Raw genomic sequence first — 22,879 nt, 5'->3', positions numbered from 1 at the left:
TTGAGCTCAAGAGTTCAAGACCAGTCTGAGTAAGATTGGTCTTACCCCATCTCTACCAAAAATAGAAAAATTAGCCAGATATTGGGGTGGGCATCTACTCTTGAGGCTGAGACAGGAGACTCGCTTGAATCCAGGAGTTTGAGGTTGCTGCAAACTAGGCTAAGGCCATGGCACTCTAGCTTGGACAACATAGACTGTCTCCCCCACCCCACCCTCACAAAAAAAAAGAAAGGAAGAAAGGAAAAGAAAAAGTCATAGTGAAGCTAACCCAAAGTAAAAATATATTTTAAGTGGCAAATTTATTCATTGCAATTCTTCCTCTAACCACTCTGAGCCCTACTTTCTTCCATATACACATCAAAATGTGTCAGGTGATGCCTTTCTATTATAAACTCTTGATTAGAGACTGAAGACTCCTAATTAAAACTCAAAGATACAGAATGTATCATTTGAACCCTGACAAAAATAGCTGCTTATTGAATGAAAGCAGGAAAAATAATCTAAAAAAAAAAAAACAGCAGGATAATGAAAACAGATTTGGTACATGAACCCATCACTTACAAAATGAAACTATTAGTTAGGTGAATGCTTTTAATATTTTACGTTTCTAGTAAGTCAGCTATTCAGAAGCTCCCATATGATTATGCCATTTAGAAATACACAAAAATTAAAAATAGCAATGTTGATACCATTTAAATAGAAAAATGTTTTTCCATTATAAGTGTTTTCTTGCCTCCAGAAAATCATGGTTATTCAAAAGTATCCATATATTTCCCACTTAACTATAGAAAGTATTTTAAACACATATTTCTCAAGCTACAACTCGAATGTTAATACTTTGATGTAATTTATGCATTTATTTTAAAACTATATATAAAAAGGGCATTTGAACTAAATTAAGTCAAGAGTTAAGATCAATCCTAAACTGAATATGTGGAATTAGATCACAATCGATCCTCCATGTAAAGGTAAAAAGCAAGAGAAATTAATTCATATTTCAACTAAAGAGGTTCAATAATTACTATACTAATTAGCTAATTATAACTCACATTTACTAATGGTTCACCATATGCCATGCACAGTTCTAGTGATTTTATTAATCCTCATGAAACCTGATGATGTGAGCAACTCTCAACCTCACTTTACAGATGAGGAAACTAAGACACAAAATAGTTAAATAACTCCCCCAGGTCCTCTTCTCTACTGAGAGTTGAAGCCAGAATTTGAGCACAGTTGGAACAGTTCCTTTGCTCTCAGCTACTTTACCATCTTTCATTTTTCTAAGAGATGTTTAACCTTTTTGTTTCTAAATGTTTTAATTCACAGATTAAAGTTGTTACCCTTTTCTCTTTCGAAACCTTTTCTTCTTCTTTTTTTTTTTTTTTTTTTTTAACCTAGGGCATTTTCAAGCAAGGAACTCTGCAAAATTGTTGAACATTTATTTTATAAGTGACGTTTTCAAAATCTTCTGAAAACGGATGAAATTTTATAGCCAAGATAGATATTCTTGATCTAGAATATTCCCTTTTTCTGCAAGTAACATAAGATTGAAACACTGTATTTTCAAAGTACCAAAAACAGCATATAAAGGCCACAGTGGCTCTCAGCTGTAATGTAGGAGCCCAGGAATTCCAAACTAGCCTGAATAAGAGCAAGAGCCCTCCTTGGCCATCATCCACATCTCTATAAAAAATAGAAACATTAGCCAGGATGGTGGTACCTATAGTCCAGCTACCAGGGAGGCTAAGGCAGGAGGATCACTTGAATGCAAGAGTTTAAGGCTGCAGTGAGCTGTGATGACACCACTGCACTCTAGCCCTAGTGACAGAGTAAGACTATTTCTTAAAAAAAAAAAAAAGGCATATAAACATTTTTTACTATACGTAAAGGGTGGGAACTTCCCTAATAGCAAGACTTCGGCAAAATTATCCAAGTCAGTAAAGTCAAAAGTGCCTAGAATAAATTTTAAAGGTAGCTACAGTTCGGGACACATACCAAGATTTTTTTTATTTTGCTCAACAATAGCATTTTTAGTTAAAAATTATGTGCTTCTTACAATGTGTTAACTTTTTTCCTTATTATTTGCATCCAAGAAGAATGAAGCCGTAACTAGCCATAGAGGGATGGGCATAGACACCGAGCCTTTCTCACCACTTGCTGCAAAATGATTCTAATAAATGGTGACTGTAGCATCAAAATCAATCCTGAATGGAACCTGCATCGCAGACATTCAAGGAGGGGCAGCGTGTCCAATGGACAACATGGAAGCTTCATCTGAACAACATTGCAAATACACATGTCTTCCCGTTCTCCCCAATCATCTTGGAAAGTTGGAAGACATAGGAGAGTCTTTCAGAGAAGGAAAAAATACCAATGGCTGAGAGGAAAAACGTTCCCATCATGGGTCAAGCATTTGTCTTCTGAGTCAGAGTTACCACAATGCCTGGATACCTAGTCTCTAGCACGGAGATGTCTGTCTTACACAGTGTGACACGCCAGGAGAGATCAAGATAGGTTATCTGTGAGGCGTCTCTCCTCATCAAGAATTAATGCTGCCCAGTGAAACACGCCACAGAACAAAAGAAGGGACAGAGACTGGACATCTGGCAAGCAGCAAAGCTCATGAGCAACAGGCCGACCATTTTCAGGTCTTGTTACAAAAAGCAAATGAGTAAGTAGATGAGCATACCATTTGGAAAGTGACAATTTCATATGGTCTGAAAGTCTGGTTACACAGTCTTAATCTGCACTCACTGGTATTAAATGATATAGTTCACTGTAAGAGTCTTAGCCTCCATCCATTTAAATTCACTCCTTTGCCATCACATTCCTTGTTACTGTGTGACAGGAATGTACATAAACCATGGGGAAGGACATCTTCTATTACAGTGGGATGGTGAGGGTCACGTGGGAAGCAGGAAGCAGTCGGGTAGCACCCCTCTTAAAAAGAATATTTTAGATAAATTTACAGGTTTCCGTCTTACTGTAAAATTGAGTTATGGGTTTGTTAAACAATCAAATTGTGAAACAGTATTTCCCACTATTTCATTGTACTCTAGAATTAGCTTTTAAGAGATGAATTTAAAGATCATTTAGTTATAGCGTGGTGTGTATAGTATTATAAATAATAATTCTGGCCAGGTGTGGTGGCTCATACCTGTAATCCTAGGGCTCCGGAAGGGCGAGGCAGGTGGTTGCCTGAGCTCACAGGTTTGAGACCAGCCTGAGCCTGAGCGAGACCTCATCTCTAAAAATAGCCGGGCATTGTGGTGGGCACCTGTAGTCCCAGCTAGTTGGGAGTCTCAGGCAAGAAAATTGCTTAAGCTCAAGAGCTGGAAGTTGCTGTGAGCTACGATGCCACAGCACACCACCAAGGGTGACAAAGTGAGACTCTGTCTCAAAACAAATAATAAATAAATAAACAATTCTTCCTTTTAGGAAAAACATTATTCACTTTACTATAGAGAGATAGGTATATATGTAGATAGGTATACATATACATGCGTGAATAGAGAAATTTCTTCTATAGAAAGAAAAAAAATCTCTAAAACATATTACATTAACTTAGCACACTCCCTAGCTTAAAGGAATTATCAAAACCAAGCGACCAGGGAGCCATCTTTGATTACTTTAGGCTCTGGGTAAAACGCTGGGCCTTAGGAAGCCAGATGCATGTTATGATGTGGTCCCTAAGTGTTTGGGTCCAGGCTGTAGCCATCTCTGCCTAGATCACCAAATAGTCTCTTCCTTCCAAAATCACCACCAACTCCCTGCCCACACAAGTTATTTTCCAAAACATAGAGGCAATCCTGTCCTAAGCCAGTTGAAAACTCCGCAAGGCTTCCCACTGGTGCCCACAGAAGGCTGTCCAACCACAGCGGCCGCCACCTGGCGCCACCTTAGTGCTCTGGGTATTCACCCATCTCTGTCCAACTTTGCTCTGCAGAAGGCCCTTCCTTCCCCTTCTTCCTACTGCTCTCACCTGAGAAGGGCCTCTCTGGAAACTTCTACTCATCCACCAGGGCCCAAGTCCAAAGGTATGTCTGGGCACTGGCCCATGGATCCCACCACCTCCAGGACACTCTGCCCATCACTCTAGCGAAAGGGTATGCAAGCGAGGGAGGGTGGGGCTGCGGCTGTTTTTCCTGTAAAAACTATGCCTTTTTAGAAGTCAGGGCTGTATCACTCACTGATACTTAGCTCAACAGCTTAAACAAAAAACCTGACATCTAATAAATGCCACAGTAAACAAGGGAGAGAATGAACTATAAAACTGCCAACTAGGCCAGGCGTGGTGGCTCACACCAGTAATCCTAGCACTTAGGGAGGCAGGGAGGATTGCTAGAGGCCATGCATTCAAGACCAGCCTAAACAAGAGCAAGACCCTGTCTCTGCAATAAATAGAAAAATTAGACAGACATGGTGGAGTGCACCTGTAGTCCCAGCTACACAGGAGGCTGAAGGAGGATCGCTTGAGCCCAGGAGTTTGAGGCTATGATGGCATCACCACATTCTAGTCAGGGTAATAGTGTGAGATCTTGTCTTCAAAAATTATTAATTAATTAAAAATAAATAAAATAGGGCGGCCCCTGTGGCTCCGTGAGTAGGGCGCCGGCCCCATATACCAAGGGTGGCAGGTTCAAACCCAGCCCCGGCCAAACTGCAAGAACAACAACAACAAAAAAAATAGCTGGGCGTTGTGGCGGGCACCTGTAGTCCCAGCTACTCAGGAGGCTGAGACAAGAGAATCGCCTAAGCCCAACAGCCTCAGGTTGCTGTGAGCTGTGATGCCACAGCACTCTACCAAGGGCAACAAAGTGAGACTCTGTCTCAAAAAGAAATAAATAAATAAAATAAAGCTGCAAATAGAAATCAATTTTAGGGAAACCCACGACCCACCTCTCAGCATCTATATTTATATCTGAATGATTTAGGACGCTTGTTCACATCTGAACCATAAAATGAGGACAGTAACACTCACTGGTGGCCAGGCACAGTAGCTCACACCTGTAACCCTAGCACTTTGGGAGGATGAGGCAGGAGGATCCCTTGAGCTGAGGAGTTCCAGACCAGCCTAAGCAAGAGTGAGACCCCTGTCTCTACTAAAAATAGGAAAATTTGCCAGGCATCGTGGTAGGCCCCTGTAGTACCAGCTATTAAGGCTGAGGCAGGAGGATCACTTGAACACAAGAGTTTGAGGTTTCTATGAGCTAGACTGATTCTACTGCACTCTAACCTGGGCAACAGATTAAGCCTTTGTCTCAAAAATAAATAAATACTCACTGGTCACATTGACTGGGGATCCATCAAGATAAAGTACTCCAAGTGCCCAGCACAGCACAGGGACCCTGTCTTCTGAGTACTCCTCCCATCCCCCATAGAGGTGCACAAAAAAGCTGGAGTCAGTGATGAAAAACAAAGACATCAGTAACAGGCCAAGTAGAGTGGGGATGGCTGAGCAAAGAAGGAAAAGAAGGTAGAGACAGCAAAGGCACTATAAAGGCAGGAGAAGGGGACCCTGAAAGAAGGTCACGTTAGTGCAGGGGCCACCTATGGCAGGAAAACATTCAGCGACCCCAGCTGGAATTATGAAAGCCAGTGACTTCATCTTTGGCAATGACCTGAACATCCAAATGCCTGTGTTCTGGCCCATACCCTGCTACCCTGAGCAAGTCATTACACCCGGACCCCTAGAGCCCTCCTCTCCAAAGGGGTTGAGGGCTTGTTTCCAAGGGCACTGTAGTCCCTTCCACTACATCACCCTGCAACTTCTCCACATATAAAAGCTATGAGGCTTTTAGCTGGCTAAAAGGAACATAAAATTAAGATGAAGTCAGAATATTTGAAACCGGCTGACTCTCAAATTCCAAGACGTGAAATTAATTAAGCCATTCGCTGATAGGCTTAACTCAGGATGCCTCCCAAGAGAGTATGTAAATTAATTGCTTTCAAAGGAGTTAGCATTTTAAAAGGCTGCTCCAGATCCACTAACGTCTCCCCTCCCCCACATTTGGCCTAAAACTAGGGAAAGAAGGGGAGAGGGATGTTGGTTTTTGTTTGTTTGGGGCTTTGTTTGCTTTTAGCACTGGAGTAAATAGCAGGACAGGATAAATATAACAGTTCTGTGGACTGGAACTCACTATGCAGTGTTCTTTAGTGTGAATAAGAACCAGAGAAAAGGAAGGTCCCAAGTATCTCTAAACAATGGTATTTTCTAAGCATGCTGGGAAATGGGTGTAAAATGTAAGAACAGAGCAGGGAAAAGAGGAGATTTCAGGTTTGGGGGAGGTGCATCTTGCAGGATCTAGCAAACAATAGGCCCTACTAACCCCCTTCCCAGTTTACAAGCAGCTTGAAAGGCCTAACTCAGCTTTAGAGGTCCTGGAATTCTAGAGGCAGAAGCTAAAGAACCGTCACAATTTACCAAACGGATAATCAGTCCTGAAAAAAATGATCTACCCTATCCAAGTGTTATCTAATAATCTCAGCTATTCCTTCTCTTAAAAACAACTCTCCTTCCCCACCAAAAAGAGGAATGGTGTGTCTGCAACCATGGAGTAAAGATAAAAGAGTAAACTCCCACAGGATTCTAACTCATTTTGCACTTCACGGGAGAAGTCTAAGCATGTCATAGGAAAAGGTGACATGCTTTGAAAACCTGATGATGACCATGCTGATTTCACAAGAACATCATGGTTTAATTGCTCGGGGCTTACAAATATTTCGCAATTTGCCATTATGTTTCCAGTGGAAGCCCCAGGATTTTTATTCGCGCGATGAAACTGCCTAAACCGTAGCTTTGGCCTGGGCAGAATTTATTAACATCTTCATAAATGCACCCCATTGTAGCGGGTACACAAGTCTTTACAGAACAGTCTTTTGATGTGACTCCTGCATTTAAGAAGTACATACTTTTTCCTTTTTCAATCAACAAAACTATGTTCTCAGCACCCAGTAAGTCATGAAATAGAGAAAAAAACATAAAACAGTGACCCTGCCCTCCAGGCACTCACAACCTAGCATCTCTTTAGTAAGCTCATTTTTCTCTTAATTCTATATTTAGTTATATATTCACTGATTAGCATTTATTTATTCAAGCATTGCTTAAACATTTTCATGCTGTAAATTATACTATTATTTCTTCTCTAAATGAGCACTTTGTTAACGATTATCTGAAAGCAATGATTTGGTGCTTAACTGTGCATGGACTGAATTAATCTAAATGCAAAATGTGTCCTAATGAACTCAAACAACCATCCCATATTTACTGAGATGCATGACTCCCAGGCAATAGAAGTCACTGGGTTTTAACCAACAAAATCCCGAGGTGAGGGGAACTGCTCAGCACTATCATTAAAAGGGAACTGAACTCATTCACCTGAAAAATATTTTTACCTACTAGGCTATAAAGTTTGGTCTTTACACATACAAGAATATAAAAACATTCTGTGCAGGGTGGCGCCTATGGCTCAGTGAGTAGGGCACCGGCCCCATATGCCGAGGGTGGCGGGTTCAAACCCAGCCCTGGCCAAACTACAACAACAACAAAAAAAAAAGTTCTGTGCCTGAAATTTGTTAAGACATGGATTTTCTCCCCTGCCTCACTCTCCTCTTCAAGTTGAATATGGAAAAAAAAATCTTTCAAATTGCTTTCCTAAAATACTCTATGCCATTACATTTCTACTGAGTTGACCTGAGATAATTAACTATGGCACATCACAGCATCAAGCTCCCAACTGGTAGGGGCCAGGGACCTGGGGCCTGATTGTCACTAACAAGGTCTGGGCCGTTGGCAGACAGATGATTACAAAATCCTACATTGTAAATAAAGAATGAAGGAAATGGTGGCTTTTATTTCTGTAAGAATAGAGAGAGTCAACTGTCTGCTTTGTGTCTTGATATATTTCCTCAAAGATGCAGTTTTATAAATACCTGGGTGATGGCTTTCTAATAGCAGAGAGAAGCTCCTCCCTTTTAACCTGGTGTCTCTCTACAGAGAGTACACAAACAAGAGTTTAGCCACATCTTCTTTCTCTGAAATGTACTAGGGAATAATCCCAATGCCCATATTTACCCCCTATAAAGAATGAAAAAACTCGAGTGGACATAACTTGTTTGGAACAAGCTTTACATTCTTCCCAGCCTCACACTAAACTATTAGCTCTGTAAAAACTATGTATTTTCTTTGCTCCTGCATCTGCCCTTTGAATAACACTTTTGAACTTCTAGGGCTCCACCCCATCCTTTAACTTTGCCAAAGAACATTTTGCCTGGTACTGACCCAATAGTGCTAGACTCTGCCAGGCAAAAGAAAGCAAATCTTCAGAAATTGCCATCTGCTAACCCTCCTCCCCAAAGCAACCCCTAGCCCAACTTGCATTGCACTCCCTCACCCCCCAGGGCACACCCTAGGAAGGTATGTTACCAAACCAAAATCCCCTAGGACTGAACATTTACAGAGTAGGGTCTAAGTAAGAAATAACAAGATGAGTTTCCTGCTCAAAGAGATTAAAAAACAATATCACCACAACTTTAAGTTGTTATTGGGTATCCTGGAACTTCAAGGAAGGATCACATTCATCTGTAAAGTTCAGAAAACACAAAAATAACCTTTTAAATCTAAAATATCCAGAATATACAGTATGTATACATATTTTAAATACTAGTGAGGAAAAAGAACAGATAAAATCTTTGGTCAACTTTCCCTGGTTCTCTGTACAGTAATAATCATAACTATCAATGGACACCTGAAAATGGAATAGCTGGGACTTTCAGATACCTGGAAAGAAAAAACACATCTGCAGGGGAAAAAATAGAAATAGCTACACTTACTGAGCATGTACTATATGCCCAACAGTATGCCGAGCACTTGAGACACATCAATTCAGCTCAATCTCAGAAAATGCAAGAAGCAAGTCTTTTTCAGGTGATGAAACTGAGCTGAGAGGGGCTGAGTAACTTGCCCACGAATCATGCAGTCAGTTGAGTTTGTCCCAGGTTAACTTACTTCAAAGCCCAAGAACTTAATCACTGTGCTAAAGATTGTACAGTGTTTATCCTTCCCAAAGAAGACATCTCCTCCCATCAGAAAAATAAAAGATCTCAAAGTAAATCTACAGACTTTTCCAAGGATCTGTACATCTGACAATTCCAAATCTTTAAAGTAAAGTTGCCTTTTTATGTCTGACTGTAATCACCCCCACCCATCCCACTAGGGCTACTTGCCTAACTAACTACAGGTCCGCCAAAGCAAATCTATTAATTCTCCAAGGTATTAAACCCGGAGCAGGTTAAAGCTTCATCCTCCACAGGTTTAAAAACTGTTTTCCAGAAACAATGCCAAATCCACGGGTGGTTTTAGTAGCTGGACATTGCAAAACACATGACAACACAGATTTAGCAAAGTCAGTCCTATTGTTTTTAGGACAAAACAAATATCCTGTAATTCTACAAATTGAAGAACTACAAATAGAGTAAGCAAACGTTTTGGACGTAAGGAAATGGTTGTTTTCCTCTCCTGGTCACATAACAAATGGTGCAGAGATAAACATCAGTAACATCAGCCTTTCCCCAAATCCAACACCCACCAAATACTATTTGTTTACACACACTCTTTGAAGAACTCTTTCTAGCTTCTTCCGCACCAACATCTCAGCAGGTGTCCCAGATTAAACTGTCCAGTATCCTAACCTCATGGTTCAACAAATGTCTTTGATGCGATCCGTGGCTGGTTATTTTTTAATTAGGTATTGAAATCCTACACCGTGTGTATTTAACCCCCTAAGCAAGAGGAAGACGAGGGTGAAGAGCGAGGCTGCCCAGTGGGTGGGGGACAGGGAGCCCCGCTTCCACAGGGACAGCCGCGACCACGCTTCCTGCGCGTCCCCTCCCCAGGTAACTCACCAGGATGCCCATCACGTCGGTCCAGAGTCGGGAGAAGGCCTCGGAGGTGCCAGCCCCCGGCTCAGGCTCCTCCAGCTCGGGCCCCGGGCCAGCTGCTCCCGCGTCCTCCATGGCCGCGTCCCGCGCGCCGGTCCCGGTCCCCGCGGCGCCCTCGCCGGCACAGCGCGCGGCCAGCCCCCTGCGCCCCGGTCCCCGCCCGCCGCGTCACGGAGCCGCGCCCCCGCGCCGCATGCCCCGGCCACCCGCGGGGGCGCCTCGCAGGCGTCCGCACCTCGGCCCTAGGTGGCCGCGGGCAGCGCCACTGACAACTCCAGAAACTTCCCCATCCCAACTCGGCTCGGCCACAGGGTAGCAGGAGGCAAAGTCCGCACCACGGGGTGGTACGGCGGGGAAATGGCTCAGCCCAGCAGCAAATAACCCCGCTGCCAAGGCGTTTCTTCCTGTGCCGGGGACCAACTAACTACGGCGCGCCACCCTCCCCTTCCAGCGAGTCTGGGCAGGGCCCTGCAGGGGTGACCGCGGCGCCTCGGGAACTGGGAGGGAGCTCCCCGGGACCCCTCTCTGTAAAATGAGCTCTTCCAGCTCCACATGACTTTCCCCTCGAGGCTAAAGAAAGCGTTTAGCAACAAAAGGTGCTCTGATGTCAGGCTCTTTGCATGGAAATGAGCCGCGGACAGGGGAACAAGCCGCCTGTTGAAAGAGCAGCCGCGCTGCGCGCCCGGCCCGCACCAGCTCCCACTCGCGCCATCCATGGGCTCTGAAAATCCACAGGTTAATCTTTAAATTACTCCCGCCCAAAGGGTTAGGAGTAGTCAGTGATTACGATGCACACCTCGCCCCTGTAGAAGTCGAGCGACTTAAGGAATTACAGCCCTGCCTGTCAGCCAAGACTTCGCCGAAAAACAAGTGTGAAAGCTTGGCACGAGCCACTGTTTGGTTCATTTTTATGAGTGGGGGACATTTGGCTCCTGAGTGCCCTCGATGTCACGCACGGCCTGGGCTTTCAGCTAATTAGGGGAACTGTGCTTTGGGTCTTAAATGTTCCTTTCCTTTACATTAAGAACATAGGAAATGGCTATTTTCAAAACTAAATGCTAATGGTTGTGACCACTCAGCCTACACACACTTGAGGCCCTGTATGTGTTTTTCCAAGGGGAAGATCCGTGACGGATTTATTTTCTGAGGGAAATACCCCCGTAGAGATTATTTTTCCTTTTGTGATTTTTTCAAAACCACTCAGAGAATTTTTCCCTGGGAGATGACAATACCTGTCACATTGGATTTGGTGATTGATCACTCAGTAACAGTTAAGAAACCACCGAGGAATCTGCTTCTAAGTTGAAGAGCTATGTGGCAAAAAAAAAAAAGGAAGAAAGAAAAAGTGGTGCCCCCAGGGAGAGAACCCTTGCTTGCTTCTGAGGCATATTCCTTTTTGAGTTTGGTTTGGTTTTTTTCCTTCTGAGCGCCTGTAAAAGCAGATCGGAACATGTCCCTGAAACCCCCTTGTAAAGCATTATTGCCAGGACCACCAATCAGTGCAATGGGTAAAGAGTCCTTATAGGAAAGTTCAAAATGTTAAAACTTTCTCAAATTTATAAGCACAATGATAATATTTTTGAAAGGAAACAAAAAGAATGAGAAAGTGTTTGCTTGATAGTATCCCGGCATTGTGTTGAAGCAGAAAGAGCACTGGACTCGGCCTGGTGCTTTCCTGGGCTGGAGTTAGTCCAGAGGAGTTTCCAAGGCTCCCTTTGTGTTCTAGGATGCTGTGATTCCTGATAAATTCCATTCAAGCAGGTGGGCTTTTTGTTTTTTTTATTGTTATTTTCATTAAAAAAGTAAATGATGAGCTAAGGCAAACAGCATTTACAGCTGATTTAAGAATTTTGATTTCTTAGCCACGTGATACTTTTTTAAATTCAAGAGAATGCGTGTAACTATGCTGTTTCCAAGGGGCAGCTTGTTTTCTGCATAAATACTTTCTGGTAAGTGACTGAGCAAGGAATCCTGTGAGCAGGGCAGTTGGGTTTGGGATAAATGCTGCCTTTCTAGCACCCACCAGGAGTCTTTTTCTTCTTGACTCATCAGATAACCTAGGGCAAAGCATTTGATCTTTGATGCTGCAGTTTCCCCATCCAAAAGGAGGCAAGGTCAAGTTAATTGCCGCCCACTTAGAGGTGATAGTATGGTTTCCAGGTCATCTAAAGATAAATACAGTTTAGTGACAGCACACACACACATCAATTAAATAGAACCTGAGGCAGCATTTTGGCACTAATAGAAATCAACCTTCCATAAGATATTTAAGCTCTTCCTCCCCCCCCCCCCGTACTCCCCAACAAATGGTCTTAGAAATAAGATCATATTTTGAGAGAAATGCTGATACTTATGCGTAGAATATACATCTGAAATGTATGTTTGACGTATTGCCTAAAGTCACTTTTGTACTTCTGGAATGTGAATAGTTTTGTAGATTATTTTAAAAATGAAGCTGAACCGCTTTACCCATCAACTTCTGTGCATTAACTCGAAAGGAGACTGATTACAGCTCCCGAGGTTGAGACTTTTCTCCTTTAGTTAACTTCACTCTTTTCTACTAAAAATTCCTTCAAGGTTCTTTTTCTTTTTTTTTTTTTTTTGAGACAGAGGCTCAAGCTGTTGCCCTGGGTAGAGTGCTGTGGCATCACAGCTCACAGCAACCTCCAACTCCTGGGCTCAAGAGATTCTCTTGCCTCAGCCTCCCGAGTAGCTGGGACTACAGGCGCCTGCCGCATTGCCCGGCTATTTTTTGGTTGCAGCCATCATTGTTATTTGGCTGGCCTGGGCTGGATTCAAACCCACCAGCTCAGGTGTATGTGGCTGGCACCTTAGCAGCTTGAGCCACAGGTGCCGAGCCCTCCTTCAAGGTTCTTAAACAAAGTTTCCCTTTCCTTATAAAGGAATCACCACCACTACTTCAGAATTTTGTAGGGTACCATTTACCAAGAACATTTTATAATAAAATTATAGTTCATGGGAGTAGGAAAGATCCTTGAAGAAGATCTGGGTCAAATCCTTCATTCTGTAGGTGAAGAAATGGGCTCCAGAGCACTGGAAGCCTGAGTTTAGGTGAACACAGCTACATAGGGCAGAATTAAAGTAAAGAAGAACCAGATTATTGTTAAAGTCCTTTCCTCTAACCAGATTATTATTAAAGGCGTTTCATCTAGACTGTACTCTATTTGATTCCCAAGGTAGACAAGTATAGACGCCCCCTGAAGATGAGCACACAGAATCTTTTTCTCCCTCTGCCGTTTCCATCTGGGCTCTTGTCCAGATTGTTGGAATTGTTAGGATGTTGGTGAGTCAATTACAAGGAAGAGGATCTCAAAGAGGATTTGCTGCACATCTAATAGGACCCAAAAGGTGATTGTGAAATCAATTCTGTGGATCCTGATAAACATTTATTGTGATAAATGAAAAGAAAACCATCAGAATGCATTAAGTGAGAATACTGATAGCGTAGCAATCTCAGTAAGTATTTATTGGAAATTAGTCTCCATCATTTTGTTATACATGTAAATGAACAATACACGTACATATCCATATTTATACTAGCTTGCTTTGCAAAATGTTGCTCTTTATTGGACCAGGATTACAGAAGTTTAAAAGGCCTCTAGTATAGAAGTTCTAAGTTCTTCATTTTAAAAATTAAGCTGAACCTCTTTGCCCATCAACTTCTAGGTAAACTTACAGCCTATTTAGGTCATTAAGCAACCTAAGAAAGATAACTGATAATTTGCCATATTAAGGAAAATTAAGGGCAGTGCCTGTGGTTCAAGGAGTAGGGCACCGGCCCCATATACCAGAGGTGGTGGGTTCAAACCCAGCCCCGGCCAAAAAAAAAACAGAAAAAAAAAAAAAAAAAAAGGAAAATTAAAATAGAGAACAGGAATAAAGAATTCCTGAGCAGACAAAACCAGTTAAGCCTCATAAGTGACTTCAACCTTGCTTGTTTCACGAACAACCAAAACTTAACTTGAGCTATTTCTTGTAAATGCCTATATTGAAGAAAAATACAACTTAAGCTCAACAAATTAGAAGTAGCCGACAAACTTATGTAACTAGGGACTTTCCAAGGGGATAGGCCGAATAAACCAACTGCATGATTGTAACAAATCAAGTGTTTTCTTTGCTTATTTCTGTGTCCATATCCTATAAAAGGCTCCCCTTTGCATTCCCACTCTGGTTTGGAGCTGCCCAGTACATGAATCACTATTTGCTCATATAACATTTTTTTTTTTTTAATTTAATGTGCCTCACCCTATCTTCATATTTATTTATTTATTTTTGAGACAGTATCACTCTGTTCCCCTGGCTAAAGTGCCATGATATCAGCCTAGCTCACAGCAACCTCCATCTCCTGGGCTCAAGTGATCTTCCTACCTCAGCCTCCCGAGTATAGCTAGGTTTACAGATGCTTGCCACCACATCCAGCTAATTTTTCAATTTTTAGTAGAGATGGGATCTTGCTTTTGCACTGGCTGGTCTCAAACTCCTGAGCTCAAGCAATCCACCAACCTCAGCCTCACATGGTGCTAAGATTACAGGTGGGAGCTACCATGCCTGGCCAATTTACATTTTTTTTTTCTTTTTTTTTTTTGAGACAGAGTCTCACTATGTCACTGTTGGTAGAGTGCTGTGGTGTCACAATTCATAGCAACCTCAAACTCTTGAGCTTAAGCCATTCTTTTGCCTCAGCCTCCCAAGTAGGTGGGACTATAGGCACCCACCAGCTAATTTTTGTTGCAGTTGTCGTTGTTTAGCAGGCCCAGGCCGGGTTCAAACCCGCCACCCTCAGTGTATGTGGCTGGTGCTGTAACCATTGTGCTATGGGCGCTGAGCGCAATTTACAGTTTTAATAGCAGTAAAGATACAGTTTCAGAGTAGAAAGCACAAATATAATAAAGTCAACACAAAGTTTTAATTCTTACTCAAGTTTCTATAAGACATTGGGCACATTATTTATCCCATCTGTAAAATGGGAAAACTCCTCACACTTAATACAGTTGTTGTGAGGTTACCTGTGATAATGCAGGCACCTTTATGAATTAGAACCTTTCTCCTTTCCCCTCCCTTTGCTCTTCCTTGACCTACTTCTTACTGGGCGAGGCTGTATCTATAAATAGGAAATTTCCTTGTTCATACGTATGTCTTTTGACTCACACAGAGGAGTAATTCCTAACTTCAGTATGTGTTTGGAGAGGTGACCTCTGGCAGGATGGGGCAATTAGGATACTTCACTTTTCATAGTAAAGGTAGTAATGGCATCAATAACAATAGCGATGATCATTTATTGAAAACCCACTTTTTGCCAGCCATTGTGTTTGAATTTTAAAAATAACTCAATGACACTTTACCCTTCTCAAGATGGAACTCATGATTTTCCACCTTGATTCAACCCTCCTTCCCTTTTTCCCATGTAATCTTCAGTCACCATCACTCTCACCTAACCATAGTTACACCTTACTGATTCAACAACCTAACTCAGGCTCAAATTCACCCACTTCTGTCTATCTCCATCACCACTGTCAGAGACCACAGTATTCTTATGGTATTTTTTCCAAAGCAGTGTCTCTCAGAGTGTGACCCCACAACACAATCATTAGCATCACCAAGGAATGTGTTAGAAATGCAAATTTACTGGCTCCACCCCATGGCAGCGTCAGATACTCTGGGGGAGGATCCGGCAATCTGTGTGTTTGTGTTTTTTGTTTGCTTGTTTTTTTTTTTTTTTTTTTTTGTAGAGACAGAGTCTCACTTTATGGCCCTCGGTAGAGTGCCGTGGCCTCACACAGCTCACAGCAATCTCCAACTCCTGGGCTTAAGCGATTCTCTTGCCTCAGCCTCCCGAGCAGCTGGGACTACAGGCGCCCGCCACAACGCCCGGCTATTTTTTGGTTGCAGTTTGGCCGGGGCTGGGCTTGAACCCGCCACCCTCGGTATATGGGGCCGGCGCCTTACCGACTGAGCCACAGGCACCGCCCTGCTTGTTTGTTTTTTGAGACAGAGTCTCAAGCTGTCACCCTACGTAGAGGGCTGTGGCATTATAGCTCACAGCAACCTAAAACTCTTGGGCTTAAGTGATCCTCTTGCCTCAGATTTTCCTTTTTTAGTAGAGACAGGGTCTCACTCTGGCTCAGACTGGTCTCGAACTTGTGAGCTCAAGCAATCCACCTGCCCCAGCCTCCCAGGGTGCTAGGATTACAGGTGTGAGCCACCACGCCCTGCCCAGCAATCTGAGTTGTTTTTTTTTTTTTAATGGGGTAATTACTTTATTGGAAAACTGCTATCTCTTAGGACTGCCACAATTTCTTTTCTTTTTTTTTTTTTATGGGTTGATGAAATTTTTTTTTAATTAATTTTTTTTTTATTTTTTTATTGTTGGGGATTCATTGAGGGTACAATAAGCCAGGTTACACTGATAGCAATCTGTGTTTTAATAAGCCCTCCATGGGGTAACAAAAGTGCTCAAATTAGAGAGCCTTGCAAACTATGGGTACGTCCAACTAAGGAACTGGAGTACGATGCTGAGGACATAATGACCTCTTAAAATGGAGTACACCATACTGAAAAGCTATACCAGTAGATTGTTATTAAAACTTCACTGGTAAATCCAGGCAGTATGGTGGCTCATGCTTGTAATCCTAGCATTCTGGGAGGCTGAGGCAGGAGGATCCCTTGAACTTGGAAGTTCGAGACCAGCCTGAGCAGAAGCCAGATCCTGTCTCTATTTCAAGGGACCTGTAGTCTCATCTACTTTGGAGGCTGAAGCAAGAGGATTGCTTGAGCCCAGGAGTTCGAGGTTGCTGTGAGATAGGTTGAGGCCAGGGGGCTTTAGCCTGGACAACAGAGAGAGACTCCATCTCAAAAAAAAAAAACAATTTACTGGTAAAAACTGTCCTGAGGTAAATGGTAAATGAATGGAGACCCCCCAAAACAGATATTTGGAGGTATTTGGTTTTAAGGGGCAAATAATTAAATATTGAAATTAAAATATATTCTCCATATAAATAGCATATGTTTTCAGAACACAACTTCGTTTAAATGCTTCTTATTTTTAAAAGACGACAGCAACACATTTTCTGCCTGTAGCAGACATGAAATCTGAAAGATTATAAATAGTCCAATTTATTTTTTACCATACTGCCTGCCACTGAAATTGAGCAATGAAAATAGCTAAGCTCACTTAATTTTGCCTACAGTCAGCAGCCCTCTCAGGCACTCCCACACTGGGCATTCCACAATGCCCAGGGGAACTGACTTCAAGAAAGACTGATATGCTAAACCCCCACCCATCACAAATGCCAAACCAATTTTTCTCACAAATGCCTTAAAGGTGAGCCAAAACCATGCTAAAGCATTACCTGTTCAAAGGCCCCTTCTTCCAGGAATGTTTTGTGAAAGAGATGAGAAGATCTAAGAACAAACTAAAGAGAAATTAAAACAAGTGAAGATAGCCAGACCTGGCTGGGGAGAGAAAGTAAATAAGAAGTGAGGATGTAGGGCTCTGAATGCTCTTCTCTGAAATCTCTTCTATTCTAATAAGCAATTTAGGTTTCCATCTGTGTTGAAGCTAATGTAAACACCAAGTTCTGCCTGGGAATTGTAACACCAGACACAACAGCACCGTGATATGTATTTCGTTTTACACAATGGGGTCAGACGAGATGATTTCTAAAGCCACTTGTGCTTCTGAACTATGAGGATTTTGAGTAACACACATTAATAGGCAAGAAACACAGTTTGGGGGAACTGTCTACAAGTGCCCACCAGGATTAAAAAAGTGCACTGTGTGAACTGACTTCCATACAGTTTAAGGCAAAGAACCAAAAGACTTCAGCTCACCATAAAGGGACTTCTGAATTCAGATGAGAGTAGTCTGTCCTGTGGAGAGCTGTGAGGTTGTAAGAGAGGGACCCGACTTAGGAGGAGGGAGAAAAAGGAGGAGCAGGAATGATCTTTAGACTCATACTCCCTGTGATGTGTCTTTTTAGCTTAGGAGAATATAAGAGAGAGAGAAAAAAAAAAAAAGAAATGTGTTAATGAGACCAGCTAGTCTGTTAACTAATTGCAAGTAATGCAAGGAAAGACTTAAAAGCACAGCTGGGAAGTATCCACTAACCAAATAGATTCATCTATCTTGTTTTTGTTCTTTTTTTGGAAACTTTACCCTTTGAGAATGCCTACTTGGTTATCTCTATTGATTAAACATGGTTATGGATAATATTTTTTTTCCATTAAATGTAAAAGCTCCAGTTAAAACTATTGCTCTGGCCCAGCACAGTAGCTCACACCTGTAATTCCAGTACTTTGGGAGGCTCAGGCATGAGGATCAATTAAGGCCAGGAGTTCAAGACCATCCTGGGTAACATAGCAAGATCTGCACTGCAAAAAATTAAAAATCTAGCCAGGTATGGTGGTTTGGGCCTGGCTGTAGTCTTGGCTACTCAAGAGGCTGAGGCAGGAGAATCACTTGAGCCCAGGAGTTTGAGGCAGTAGTGAACCATAATGCCATCACTGCACTCTAGCCTGGACAACACAGCAAGACCCTAAGACCCAATCTCTAAAAAGAAAAAACAAAAATTATTGCTCTACTTCTTTGAGGTACTGTCATGTTATATACACAGGATAAAAGATTTTTATTTACTTAATCAATCCCAGTAAACATAGATGGTTGTCACAATCTCATCCAGAGGGAAAGTTCACTTGCAGGATACTTTGGTTGAACAACAATATATTTATGATTAATGACATTTATTTTATTTTTTAATGATATTTATTTTTAAAAGCATTGCGCTGACTGTAACATTCTGGGAAAAATCTGTGTTGAGTTATTATAAAGAAGAGTATGACATTCTTTTCACCATTTTTTTTTTCAAAGTCATAGGCTTCCTGGATAAATTACTTGAAGACCCATGAGTCTTAGATGCACTGCCCAGCCCTGATGTGAACTCAGTATGTGGCTCTGCTTCTTTCTGTTTCTGTTCTTTCAGAAGCCAACATTTTTTATCACAAGAAACAAGAACCAAGACTTTTATACCAGTAAAATTTATCTGCCAATTATGACAAAGACACACTCACACACATTCCTATTCCTAAGAAAAAAAAAGGAAAAAGAAAATTCAACTGTGTCTTCAGCTGTAAAATTCTATTGTTTTAGAATGTCAGAAACATGTGTCTTCCTTCTCACGCAATCTCACTCCCCTCCTCGCCATGTATAGAAAGTCTCGTGGACTCCTCCTCCCATTTGGTGAAGGCTGTTTTCCTCTCCTGGACACTCTCTTTCAGGTTGCGTTTATTGTCTCTCTCACACACACACATACACACAAAGGTTCAATTATCTCAGTCTTTCTGAGCTGCCTGTACAATTGAAGATATAAATAAATGAACTCTGGGAAGAGCTCATAAAAGGAGGTGGCGCCATGAGTTACGTCTCAATGAGCTTCTCACATATGGAGATAGATGTTTCCAGGGACAGGACACTGGGGTCATGGCTGCTTCTTTAAATAGTGCCTTGATCAAGCTGAGTGAATCAATCCCCTGTTTAGGGAACCATATAACATGTTCTGCTCCTATAGTTAGTGCTGGCCTGAATGAGGTTTGAAATCTAAAAGAAGTATTAATATGGGTGAGCAGACACCAGATTTTCTGCACCATTTCCCGCTCAATGAACAGAATTTTTTTTTTTAACAAATGGATCATCTAAGCATATTTTCTCCCTATGCCTGATAATGAAATTACTAGGTGCTAGCTACCCTTTATCTAATGAATATTCTCAAAAATCAGATGATGTTGATTTCAGTAGCAAAGAGACACTTAACAAAGAACCCTTGTTCTAGAAATGAGGTCATTTGGACAGTCTATCCATTAAGAAAAAGCCTTTTTTGCTTTCAGGGGTCACCTATTGGGGCAGGAAATCCATCTTTCAGCCAGTGAACTAACATCTGGCCTCAGTCTTCTGGGCTGAAATGTCAATTTCCTGATCTAAATGGAACACACATGAAAGAAAAAAAAGATGAAAAATACAAATCTTCATTTGCTGAAGAATTCTTCAACAGCAGCATAAGCATTCTTCAAAAAGAAAAGCTACTCTTTATTAAAAACAAGTAAAAATAATAAAGCATTTGTATGAAAAAATTTTTTTCTTTCTGTAATAATGTAAAGATAAATGATAGCATAGGTACCAATCCATCATTCACTGGTAAATCCATAAATAAATCTATTTTAATCTAGACCCACTAATCATAACTCCTGATGATTCATTCCAGCCTGGGTGAGATTCACTTTTGTGCTATGAGAAAAACTTACTAAATAAATTAACAGGATCAAACTTGAGAAAGAAACTTTGAGGATGTTCAACCCACATAAGAAAATAATCTTTCCTTCTCTTTCTCTCCTCTCTCTCTGTCTCGGCAGAATCTCACTCTGTTGCCCAGGCTACAGTGCCTTGCCATCAGCCTAACTCACAGAAACCTCAAACTCCTGGGTTCAAACGATCCCATTTCTCAGCCTCCCAATTATTGGGACTACAGGTGCCCATTACAACGCTCAGCCAATTTTTCTTTCCTTTTCTCTTTTTTCTTTTTCTTTTCTTTTCTTTTCTTTTCTTCCTTTCCTTCCCTTTCCCTCTTTCTTTCTTTCTTTCTTTCTTTCTTTCTTTCTTTCTTTCTTTCTTTCTTTCTTTCTTTCTTTCTTTCTTTCTTTCTTTCTTTCTTTCTTTCTTTCTTTCTTTCTTTCTTTCTTTCTTTCTTTCTTTCTTTCTTTCTTTCTTTCTTTCTTTCTTTCTCTCTCTCTCTCTCTCTCTCTCTCTTTTTTGAGACAGAGTTTCACTTTGTCACACTTGGTAGAATGCTGTGGCATCATAGCTCACAGCAACCTCAAAATGTTGGGCTTAAGCGATCCTCTTGCCCCAGCCTCCTGAGTAGCTGGGACTATAGGAACCCGCCATAACCCCTGGCTATTTTTAGAGACAGGGTCAGGCTCTTGCTCAAGCTAGTCTCAAACTCCTGAGCTTAAGCAATCCACCTGCCTTGGCCTCCCAGAGTGCTAGGATTACAAGTGTGAGCTACTATACTTTGCCAAATTTTCCTGTTTTTAGAAAGATGGTGTCTTACTCTGCTCATGCTGGTTTCGAACTCCTGAGCTCAAGGGATCCTCCAGCCTCAGCCTCTCAGAGTTCTGGGGATTACAGATGTGAGCCACCATGCCCAGCCTAGGAAACATCCTTTTAAAGCTAGTTTAAAAAGGTCATAAAACATTTCATGTATATAATTCATATAATTCTCAAATTGGCCCCTCAATTTGTTTTTCATATACTTTGAAAATATTCTATAATTTTGACCACTCTTTCTCCTTCCTACCAGTACAAATTACAGATATTTTTGATATTTTTTATTGTGTTCATCATTCATTTACTCATGCAACATATATTGCTTTTTCTTTTCTTTTTTTTCTTTTTATTTATTTATTTATTTTTTTGAGACAGAGTCTCACTCTGGTATCCTGAATAGAGTGCTGTGGCATTATAGCTCACAGCAACCTCAAGTTCTTGGCCTCCAGTGATTTCTTGCCTCAGTTTTCCTATTTTTGTTAGAGATGGAGTCTTGCTATTGCTAAGGCTGAGCTCAACCAATCCATCTGCCTCGGCCTCCCAGCGTCCCTCTTATAACATATATTGATTGAGTGCCAGTTAGGTCTGACACCATGTTGGGCATTGACAAGAAACAGGCCTGGTTTTCAGGATTGTCTAATCCAGCAAGGGAGATGGAGAAGTAAATAATAGGAATGTGTCCACAATACAGAGATGCTCAGAGGAGAGAATGGCCGACCTGGTGGGAAACCAGCCAGTTCACAAAGGAGGTGATTCCTGTGAAGTGTTCGAAGACTACAAGATTCACCGGCCAGGTAAGCAAGTAAAATGAAAGACTTTCTAGGCAAGAGGAACAGCCTAGAGGTGTTAGACTGAGTGTGAAGTCCTAGCACGGAGGTGGAGGATGGGGTAGGACTTGGAGGTAGGTAGGAAGCAGTGACAATGGTGGCCTGTATGACAAGCTCAGAGGGAGGATTTTACTGTTTGCCCCTCTGGCCCAAACTACTCTCCTGAATAAGTTGTGAATCACCCATGAATTATGGATATGGTTATTCCACATGCGGTTAACACCACAGAGAAGGTGTTACCCTCAGCTGTGACTCCACCCCCTTTATCTTCCAATCAGTAAAGCAGAGCAGTGCTAGCAGGGTGTGATAAAATCTCACTATCAAGTCACCGAGGGTTATAAATGGGAGAATGTTAACCCATCTGACCTAGATTCACTTTACAATGAATGGCAACGGGGAGCCTAACCTAGAAAAGGATGAAATGTGAGACAATGCAACTTGTTAGAGTCATGCTACTAACCAGGCAAGAGGTCATCATGGCACCAGAGCCCCTGCTGAGGATTTGCTCACCTACCACCCATTCCAACTCCTGTCCAGCAAGCAGCGCCCCGGCAGTGAAAAATTACATTTTAGGATTCCCTTGCAGCTGGAATGCAGGATGCAATTGAGGTTCTGCCAATTAATAATACATCTGCATAAGTCTTAGATTTGTGACCAGGGGTGGCTCAGGGTGCAGCTGGGCTGGCACAGCTGGAAGCAGTCATGTGACTGCCTCGCATTGGCTCCCTGATTTGGGGGCAGCCTGATGGTGAGAGGCATCAGTTAGTTCTTGGTGGCCTGGTTCTGGGTGTGGTTTGTAGACTTAGGGTGGCCAACTGTCCCTGGTTTGTCCAGGACATCCCAGTTTTACCACTGAACATCCCACATTCTGAAAACCCCTCATACCAGCTTAACCAGAACTGTCGCCAGTCACACTATCAAGCTGTAGTCATTCCTGAAAACTCAGCCCAAGGTTTATCTGTTCCATCTCCCCAACAACTCTGAGTAATCCATATGT

General features: G+C 42.0%; 1 protein-coding gene across 4 annotated transcripts in view; it reads right to left on the bottom strand.

Moving 5' to 3' along the window:
* SASH1 (SAM and SH3 domain containing 1) overlaps positions 1-22,879 on the bottom strand; it is a 312,356-nt gene that overhangs the window by 176,455 nt on the left and 113,022 nt on the right. The window contains exon 1 of one of the 4 annotated variants that reach the window (XM_053591082.1): positions 9,904-10,465. The exons of 1 other annotated variant lie outside the window; for it this stretch is intronic. In XM_053591082.1, coding sequence (XP_053447057.1) covers positions 9,904-10,014 — 111 coding nt within the window. In that variant the 5' untranslated portion in view covers positions 10,015-10,465. Of the gene's footprint in view, positions 1-9,903; positions 10,466-22,879 lie in introns of those variants that run through there. 2 more of the 4 variants (XM_053591085.1, XM_053591084.1) reach the window with 2 other exon arrangements.

The sequence above is a fragment of the Nycticebus coucang genome, chromosome 5, assembly GCF_027406575.1.
Source record: "Nycticebus coucang isolate mNycCou1 chromosome 5, mNycCou1.pri, whole genome shotgun sequence".
Taxonomy (NCBI): Eukaryota; Metazoa; Chordata; class Mammalia; order Primates; family Lorisidae; genus Nycticebus; species Nycticebus coucang.
Note: the sequence above shows the minus strand (reverse complement) of the source record. Positions and strands in the feature narration are given on the sequence as shown.